At 30.1% G+C, this 10,410-nt stretch overlaps 1 protein-coding gene across 1 annotated transcript; it reads left to right on the top strand.

Annotated features, from left to right (window-relative positions):
- The first annotated feature begins 9,484 nt into the window (after nt 1–9,484).
- LOC119672380 lies at nt 9,485–10,047 on the top strand. The gene is made up of 2 exons (XM_038083412.1): nt 9,485–9,509; nt 9,571–10,047. The coding sequence occupies exon 2, from the start codon at nt 9,679–9,681 to the stop codon at nt 9,985–9,987; it is 309 nt and encodes a 102-aa protein (XP_037939340.1). The 5' UTR covers nt 9,485–9,509; nt 9,571–9,678; the 3' UTR covers nt 9,988–10,047.
- The last annotated feature ends 363 nt before the right edge of the window (nt 10,048–10,410 follow it).

The raw sequence follows: 10,410 nt of genomic DNA, 5'->3' as shown, positions 1-10,410 counted from the left end.
TAAGAATATTATTTTAAAATTGTGCTTCTTAGAGTTTAACCAAAATTTTTAAACTAAAAAAAAAATAAACTTCAACAGTTTTTGTTTTATCAAAAAAAAACTTTCAAATGCATTTTCACCTCGAAAAACGCGTTGAGTCTTCATACACAAATTATGTGCGAAATTAAGAAAACTCAAAAGTTGTGCATTTTTGCCTTTCAGTTCTTCACTCCGTTCGCCACAACTCGAGGCAATAGTTCTACTACAGGTGCTTATGCCGTTGATGATGATTTATATGAGTTATGTAGGAATGTACGAATGAATATTTGTATAAATACTTAACACACTAAAACTGGCACAAGCAGAAACACACATTTTCATACATACCGATAATATTGTTTCCAAAGTACATATATACTCGCATGTAAGTACAAATGCTTATGGATGCTTCTGTGTGTGTGTGTGTGTGAGTGTGTGTTTGTTGCTAAAGTTCATCAACAAATTTGTTGCATGTTTTTGTTGCTGTGTTATGCGTCTTCAGTTTTGAATGCAGTTGCCAGTAGAGCGCAGCATTCAGTGTGACTGTAAGTGGCTTTTATGATTTATAGGGCGTGGTAGTTGAAGAAGTTGCTGTTAACGCCTACTCAATGATAACATCAAACTACGTATACCATATAGTAGCAACCGTAATCAAAAGTGCAAGCATGTGAAAGGAGTGCAGTAGGCAGTAAGTAGTATGCAGCACGCAGGAAGGAGGGAGCAGCAGGAGGTAGCTAAGCAAACACTGCACAATATTTAATGTTTTTAATGGAAAAAGTTTGTAAGGTTGTGCGTAATGTTGAGCCCAATTCTGCACGTATGAGTACACTCGATGTATAGATACACATTCAATTTTATGCCGAACTTTGTGCTTTTCTCATTTTTTATGCTAAAACAAGTATCTTGACTTGGTTCGCATTTTCTTTTTTTCTTTTTTGTTTTTGATTTTTTGATATTTTTTTTTTTTTGAATAAATGTCATCACATGTACTTTTGCTATTGACGAAAAATGAAGCAATTCGATTGCAATTTTTTGAACGTTTTCCTTTAAGTGCTTAAGTGGTTTTCTATTTGTTGCCAATGAGAAATTGTCATACGTTAAGTTTTGCTTTTAGCTTGGATTTATTTCGATTATTTGGATTTTTGTTTTACATTTAATTTTTTTTACATGCAACTTTTTGTTGAGATTAAATTTAAAATGCAAAGAAGTAAAATAAACAAGCAGAATTGAGTAGGTTTTTTCTTTGGATTAAAAAGGATTTGTTTTGAATTGATTGGTAATGGTAGGACGTTCTTAGTACATTTATAGGATTCATGATAGGAAGATTAAATCGAAACTGAAATGACTTTACTGCATTTGTTAGCTTAGTGAATTTATGCATTTTAATTCTATATTCTTTTAGTTTTTTTTTTTTTGAGCGAAATTCAAATTTTTTAAGTTATTTATAATAATAAAAACTGACTGAAATTCTTTTAGTTCAAAAAGGTTAGATTGGTTGGCATTGATGCTATTTTGAATATAAAAATTAGTATTCTTTTTAAACGAGTTTAACAAAAAAAATTTTTATTGGCATTGATCAAGTACTGGAAAGAACCGATCAAACTTAATGTTTCCTCGGAGAAAAGACACAGTCTTAAGACAATAGATTTTTACCTTAAGTATACCGTAGCATTAATCTTGAAAATGTTCCTATTTCTGCATAAATACAGAGAGTCGTTTTGTGATTCTAAGCAATTTCGTTGCATAATGGTAGGACGCGTTTGTTTTTGTTTTTGCGGTGGGTGTAAACCATGATCAGGCTCATGTTTTGAAGGTATCTGAGAAAGATCAGAAAAAATGGTTTGCTTCAAACGCATGCAAAAGTGTGTTTAACATAAAGGAGAATACTTCGACAGACAATAAAGCAATTTTCAACGACAAGTTAGTGTTTTTTAATTATTAGGCTCAAAATATAATATGTGACGCTCGTATCAGTTTTTGCATAGCAGCAATGACTTCGGGCATATAAACTACTTTTGAAGGATATTCACGAACGTCATACCTGAGAAATATATTAAATGATATATTAGACCTCCACAAATAGATAAAACCTTTTTGTTTATGTGGAAGTAATCTGTTTCCTGCCATATTGAAAATCGTAATAGATTATCGAAGACCTTTTTTTATTAGTTATTTTAATTTTTTTTTACTCATACACAATATTTAAATCACTGCGAATAACGTGAACTGCCTTAAAGTTATAATTTAAATAGTAGGATACTATTCAAAAATATAAAGCTGTAAATGTCAGGCCATACTTACAGTTACTTGCATTATGGTAATGGTTATCGTCGTATTGGTATATTAATTACTTATCTAATTTATTGAGTGCATCACTGTAGGTAGATATATTTTATCGTAGTTTGAATTACATTGCAACCATTTTTCCATAAAATAAAATTATAACTAATTCCGCTTTTATTAACATTATGTATATTTTGTAAATTACAGAAGTAAATAAACTATATGCATTGAGATTATGAGAAATTTTCTTTAAAGAAATAAAATAAAAGTCATACTGAGTTGTTATGTTTATGTTTGAAATTTATGATGTCCTTTCATGCGCGCTGATTTGTTACGGCTATTTAATCTTAATAAGGGAAGATTTCAATTGGCTTTCATTTCTTGTATGTATGAATGTGCATAATATCTATGATTATATTTCTACTGTTGGCATTCATGTCTGTGAATGTGCTAGTTACTATCCTTACCAGGACGGGTATGCGATTTTTTTAAAATAATTTTTATTATCATTGTTCTTGCTATACTCGTTTTGTTCAATTTTAATCCCTACAAATTCCATTTCTTTTATATTTCTTTTCCTTTCATGACACTATCAAAGTATATCATATCAAGGTACATCTCTGGAGATTTTTCATTTTTATGGTTCGGTAAATCTGTGCGCTCTACTTAAACCATATTTAAATTTACTCACCACTCTGTGCGTATATATTTACAAAAGTGTATAAAAACTTCAGCGCTTAAGTATATGCACACACCCACACACACACACACCCACACAGGTTTAAATAAATTTTTACATACACTAACAAAATTAGACATTATAAGAAGGATACTTGTAAAGTCACATATAGTCGTATGCAGGCTGATTTGTTATGTGTGCAGTTGTGTGTGTGTATTTGTAAGTATGTGCGGGATGCAGGATACTTAAGTATGAGCTGGAAAAGCTTAAAGTATGCATCATGAAATTCCCGATCCTGCCAACATTTTCATGCTCGTGTGTGTCTGTGTTTACAAACTTTGCAACTTATTTTAGATATGCGAGCACAGAGGAATCTTCTGTTGAACCTCTTGTATGGCGCGTATAAATAAAAAAAAAACTCACATTTCATCTTGCGGGAATTAATTTTTATATAAAAGGTAAAAATCGAGAAACTGAAATAAAATTTGAGAAATTATTAATCCCTAAGCGGTATAAATGGTAGTTGAATTAAATTTAAGCAGTATTTGAAAGGATAGCAAAATGGCGCGCATAAAAATTGTATTTATAATAAACTAAAAGAATTATTTCAGTAACTGGAAACTAAAATAAATAAAAACTGAAATAAATTAAAAAAGTAACAATATCAAAGACTTAAGCAAATTATGAGAAAATAATATTTTGCAAAAAGAAAATAATAATTTGAATAAAGATGAGTTTCAGTTCCTTTTCGATAACATTAATTTTTTTTATGTCGACAAACTCATTTCACTTTATTTTGCATTTTTAAGATTTTAGTCCATAAATATTTTTTAATATTTGTATCCTATACCAAAGCAAATAACTTTGTAAATACAAATTGCATGAAAATCGAATATAAATATGAATATAAATAAAATTAAGTTGTAACGAGGCGTATAAATAGAAAATAGAAATGATTCTCTATACTGTTTGCGTTCTATTTCGACTTATAATAGTTATACAATTTTATTATACAAATAATAATTTAATTATATTCTGAAATGACTTGTTTATATTCGATCTCTTGTTTTATTTACATTGCTATCATCGTATGCTATCATATATTATGAGTATTGAAGAAGCAACTCATGTTATTTATAGCTGCATTATTTTCAAAATATTTGTAATGCATTTATCAATCAAATATAAAAATATATAGTTGCTGTTTTCTTATTCAGTAGAAATCATAAATTTGCAATTTCATATCAGCAATATTTAAATATTTCAATACCAAAATGAAATTCAATTTTTCTAAATCGTCCAGGCGTATGGTAAACATAAAAGCAAAATGTTACTCATACGCCACCGAAATATGCAACTAAATCTAATATTTTATTATATTTCTTCTAGAAGAAATTTGATTAAAATAACTAAGTGATTGTCAATAGCCAAGCATAGATGTGACCACTTCAAATAGTTATAAAATATTGCAGAACATTGCATGAAACAATTTTGATTGGGGTCCAAGGCAGTTATCATCGTTTATGAGTAAATACATTTTAAATAAATTTTTTTTAAACTAATTTACCCAAAAGTATGCTAAACTAAATTTATTTATAAATGGGCTGGTATAATAGTCAAGATGAAACAGCACTTAGTTTGCATTACTAACGCAGTTACATGTGTGTGTGAAGGATACAGTTGTAGTATGAATGACAGTAACAACAAACAATATGAACATGAGGAAATTTAGAATGAATTATTATACGTCAATGTTGCGCCTGATGACATGATGTATGAACAACATTTCATACTAGTGGCAGGAGCATAAATACGAGGATAACTAGTGTTGGTAGTTGTTAGGAGCAGTAGCTGCGAGGGTAGAAATAGTGATGTTGAAAGTAGCAGTCAATGGTAGAAGTCTCAACAATCGAAATAAGCATTAAATGAGCTTCTGTTGTTTGTGATTTGCTAGTTTGTTTGCCATAACTTTCTTCTTTTAACTATTTGTTACATACAAAAGGATACTCTATCTTTTTAAGCTACAATTTTGAGTGGTCATTCTCTAACCGGTAGAGTGTAACTTTTGAGTGTGACGCAAGGAATAGTTTTTTCTCTCTGGCATAAATTTGTCAATCTGGGTTCAACTATTTAAAATGTAGATTAGAATAGAAGTCAAAAATAAAAATAAAGTAAGGAGAGAGTCTAAGATTTCTTCTAAAATTGATGAAAAAAACTAAAAGACAATTGGTTGATTGCAGTGGCAGGTCATAAGATAACTTCAAATGTACCTCAATTAGCGATTTTTTGCCGTTTTGTTACCACATTCCTCGCAAGAACCCCAGTATAGAAGAGTAGAGACTAAATCCATCCCACTGAATTTAGGTAATTTAATAGGTCTTTCATCTTCACCATTGAGCAGTCTGATAAACTATCACAAAAGTATTTTCCTAAGAACCTATATATTCGGGGTGCTAGAGCTTTGTATAATTACTTTGTATAATGTATAACTCATTTGATAGTCTGATCGACAGTGAGTTTATTGATTTATTCATTTATACTCGTACATATTCTCTTATTTTATTTTACATATATTCTACATTATTTTACATATGAATTGTAAGGTGTACAAATTAGGTATTTATTAATTCTAATGCCTAGTTCTCGTTTGAATTTCAAAAAAAGAAGGCCCTTAAAGTATCACTATTTGCTGATGATATCATTCGCTCATTGAAAGGATTTACACTATTTGATAATAATATTATTTTATTATTTCATTAATTGCTAATCTGATTTATATCTAAATGTATTGTGCATGAAGCGTAAATACTTTTAAGATCTGGCACCAAAACAATATCAACAAGTTGGATGATTTTAAAGATTGTCAAGCAATTTTTCTGTGGTTGCTATATATAAATATTGTTGGACTTTCAACAGGTAAATTTATGAAAAAATTTGTGGATTTAATTGATTGTTTGTCTTTAGTAGGATAGTGATTATAGAAATTATAGTACCAGCTACAGATTATTTAAAAAAATGTTATTATCTATAATATAAGATTGCCAAAGAATTATGGTATAGCTAAAACCTATTGAAATTGTCATACCACCTAGAGATAAATTAATTATGGCAAAATTATTATCTGTGTTGAGAGATTATCAAGTAATCGTTGTATGACTGGTTATATATTATATATGTATATTATACAGAGAGTATTAAAAGGTTGGAAAGGAATATATTGAAGACTCAGAAAATTACAAACAATCAATAAAACTAATGGGATTAAGGATAATCTACCCACAAATATTATAGGATAGTATTAAAAGCCATTATCTTCATATAACAATTTGATACGATTCAATATTTTGCATAGCAAAATAGTATTGTTGATAGGTAGAATAGAAAATAACATGATCAAGGATAATCTACACACAAATATTAGAGAATAGTACTAAAAGCCATTATCTCCATATAACAATTTGATACGATTCAATATCTTGCACAGACAAAATAGTATTGTTGATAGGCAGAATAGAAAATAACACAGGTCTTGAGAGTTAAAAATTTTCTGATAAATGCAATAAAATAATTATATAGGAGGAGCATAGGGTCGCAAAATTTTATTGCCTTTTCTATTATTATTTATTGCGGTTTTGTTAATCAATTGGTTTTAGATTGGCAGGTAATTGGTCTACCGCATTGGATTCTGGTGTTGGGGCTGCCAACTGTTTCCTCCAGACAGACAGAAAATATTGTGACAGTACTCCTTTTGAGGGTATACGAGCGCTTCCGTTGACCAGTTACGATTGCTCCGCCGCCATCTCTTTTACAGACTCCTGTCTAAATATGTAACTCTATCCGCAACCTATGATCTCAACATATGCAGTGGTTAGTTCTCGAGTAGGGAGTTTTGTCTTAAAGAAATTTAATACCTTCTTCCGACTATTTGCTATGCGGGATGTTTTTATTTCCTTCCTGCCACCCGATAACGGCAAATAATTTCATTTATATATATATATTTTGTTTGTAAAAAGGTAGTAGCCATTCCAAGTTCATGCTGCCCACAGAGTTTTATATTTCCATTCTACAATATGTCGGCATGTGCATATCCGAACGTGTACAGTGACTGTTTGTTAACTTGACAATGATGTCCTTTCAATATGTTCAATCAGCAAGTTGTCAACATTGAAGCAACCATACAATCACATACACACAAATACTAATACAATGAAGCAAAGGCACATACAGGAAATGGTACACAAAAGGCATCAAATCACTGTCGAATGTGCGTTTTGTTCTTTGTGCATTTTTTATGGCTTTTTAGCCCGAAGCTAAAAAGGATACTTGAAGAACTTTCATAATAATTTAAAATTGGTTAAATGTGTTTGCAATAAATTGAAATGGTGATTGTGTATGCACAATTGCTATAATGTTGAAATACCCATACATGTGCGGAAGTATGTGTGTGTGTGTTGGTATGTGTTGGTCTGTGTAATTTGTGGTTTTTGTGGTGCTGTTTTCAATTTAGTTAAAACCTTTCGAATAGGCGCACAATAAGGAGCACAAATCCTTTTACTGGCATTTTGTGTTTTATACTTTGCCATGGCAATAAAACTGATTTCGACCATACGAAACAAATACAATAATTGTATTTGGTTCGTGCTTAAAATGTGTTGCGGTACGCATTTATGGCTAGTTTTCCAAATTTTATTAAAAAATTTTCGTATTAGTTGAAATGGCCGAAACAGCATATAACTTGAGTTTTATTGGGAGAAGTGAATTAGAAAAAGAACAAGACGAAAATACAGCAAAATTAAGGATACATTGCAGTTATAAACCAAATTGCTTGCATTTTATTTTATAGTCTAGACGTGCTTTTATACTTGCAGCATATGCGATTTTCTCATGATTCTGATTCGCAGTTGGTAGCTGTATCCGCCGATCCCGCTCTATCAAGATATTATTTAATATTATTACAATTTGATATATCTGCAATTTGCTAAAATAAATGGCATTGAGGAAACGCTTTGCAAGGGATTTACTCACATGTTTAAGTGCAATTGCGAGCGAAGGCATGCATGCAGAAACTATTATAAATTGTTGTAAGTTAAGCTTAAATTTACTTTAAATAATTTGATGCAATGATGCATACTGACTACAAGGATAATGTACTATTTATTATATAATTTATTTTTATCTGAGTACTAATTTTCAAATTCAAATTTTTCGTGATTTATGTATTGTGAAGTTGTGATACAATAGGACTCTTCTGGTTGCAATACCGGCTGTTGGACGATTTCACGACAATAGTTTTAATATATTAATATTGTGAAGCATAATATTAGGCGTATGGAATCAAACTAACAAGAGTTCATAAGCTCTCTTCATAATTCGAAATAACTATATGTGACACAGAATAAAATTATAATCAGTTGCTTTAAATTAAATATAATGCCATTTTCGATTGAAAAATCTAGGGTAGCCTTTTAATTGAGATACCTTCTGCTCAAAAAGTATTCGGATTTTGTAAATAAAACGCAAATTTAAATTTTATTCCAAATTTATTTTATATCCTTCAAAATATACTCCTTCTGAAGCGATATACATATGCCAACGCTTAAATCAATCTTTGTAACACTTTTCGTAGGCCCGTGCAGGTATGGCTTTTAGTTCCTTAAGCGAATCCTCTTTTACCGATTCAAGCGACTCAAAACGCTTACCACGACGGGGCAATTCGAATTTCGGGAAGAGGAAAAAGTCGCACGGTTCCAGATCTGGCGAATATAGTGCCTTAGCGATGACAGTGGACAGCCGTGTTTGGTCAAAAAATCGCGTACACAAGAATTTTCCATACTAAAAATCGCTTAATGCACTTGAAGTAGTCTCACATTAACAGCTGCTGTTAACAAATTAATTGACAGATGGCGCTCAAATTTGTACCGTATTTGAAGAAAGGGTGTACCAAAATAATAAAAAAAAATTTTTGAAAAAGGTCTATTACTTTAGGAGTAGTTAACAAACAACAAAATACTTTTTGAGCAGAAGGTATACTTTTAGTGTACTTTTCATTTTTGATTGGTAAAACTCGAGTGAAATGTATAATACTCGAGATTAATTTATGACACTCTAGATATTTTACAAGAGTAATTTGGTTACTCTGAAATTAACAGCTGTTTTATATGACTTGACAAATATAGTGTGATTTGATTCGTTATATGTATTTATGAAAAATATAAATGTCTACTAAAACTAACACTAATACTCAGTATAATTTGATGAGTACAACGTTAAATTACCATCAATTTTTAGTATTATTATATTTTAGAATTTTATGTCAAATTTAGAATAAAAAAGAAATATATTTTTGAAGTATATACAATCTCTTATTATTATAAATTTATATATTTTTTTTGTTGCTTGAAATAAAGTTAGGATTTTCAAAATTGTTTGCAAAATTTTAAGTTTCATTTGATCACCTAAAATTAATGTGAAAATTGAAAAAATGAAATTATATTTGCTATTTTTTATTTTATTTGGTAGCATTGTGGTAGTAAGTTGTTGATATTGTAGTATAAATTACAAAGTTTTACTAAAATTTTCCAATTTCACAGCTAACCAACAGTTATGAACCGCTTGATACTGATCATTACTTAGACGCACAACGATCTTGCTTCTATCGCTTTAAGCCTCCGTTTAACTTAAGCACTAAATATTTACTAATGAACTTTCCAAAAGATGAGAGTAGCGATTGTTACATACAATGTTTACTGGAAATATGGAATTTTTATAATCCAACCCATGGCTTATCCGTAATAGAAGTTACAAAACAAACTTCCCACTTGTTTCCGAAAGTCTTTAATGAAATAAGAAAATCACTTGAATTATGTATGAAAAAATTTCCGGAAGAAGGCGACAAATACAGATCTTGTACCTGGATTGGAAATGTCTTTAAATGTTTTCTTAAGGACTACAGGAAAGTATTTTACCTAAGCTTTAATATACAGGAACTGCCTTGTATTCAAGCGTAAGAGACTGTTGGAACTCTATACACGTTCAAGTTAAGAAATGTATGTCTTAAAGAAATTTAATACCAGTGTATGGATAAAAATTATACTTCAATGGGAGCGAATCGTTACGTAGCACAGACATAAATTCTTTAATAAAATTAGTCTTTAGAATTTTGTTGGGTCGAATCATATAGTGCAATAATTTGTTAAAAAATTTTTCAGTAATTACTAAAAGGGACTATTTGCAAACAATTTAAAATTTAAAAACTGTATTTTTTATTTCACTTGCATCAGGAAAACTTATATAAATAAAGAAAAAATAATATTGTGAAAGATGTATTATTAATTAACAAATGTTTCCGTGAGTCTTTATTATAATTTGAAGATTGTTAAGACTGGTTTTCGAGAAGAAACTGCCATTAAGTCCCTAGTAGGTAAATTGAG

This window comes from Teleopsis dalmanni, chromosome 1 (genome assembly GCF_002237135.1).
Source record: "Teleopsis dalmanni isolate 2A chromosome 1, ASM223713v2, whole genome shotgun sequence".
Classification (NCBI taxonomy): Eukaryota; Metazoa; Arthropoda; class Insecta; order Diptera; family Diopsidae; genus Teleopsis; species Teleopsis dalmanni.
The sequence above is the reverse complement of the archived record's forward strand: the minus strand, read 5'-3'. Positions and strand labels throughout refer to the sequence as shown.

Excerpts from the sequence above, each read along its gene's own strand:
- LOC119672380 (XM_038083412.1), top strand. The coding sequence starts at position 9,679 with ATGAACTTTCCAAAAGATGAGAGTAGCGATTGTTACATACAATGTTTA.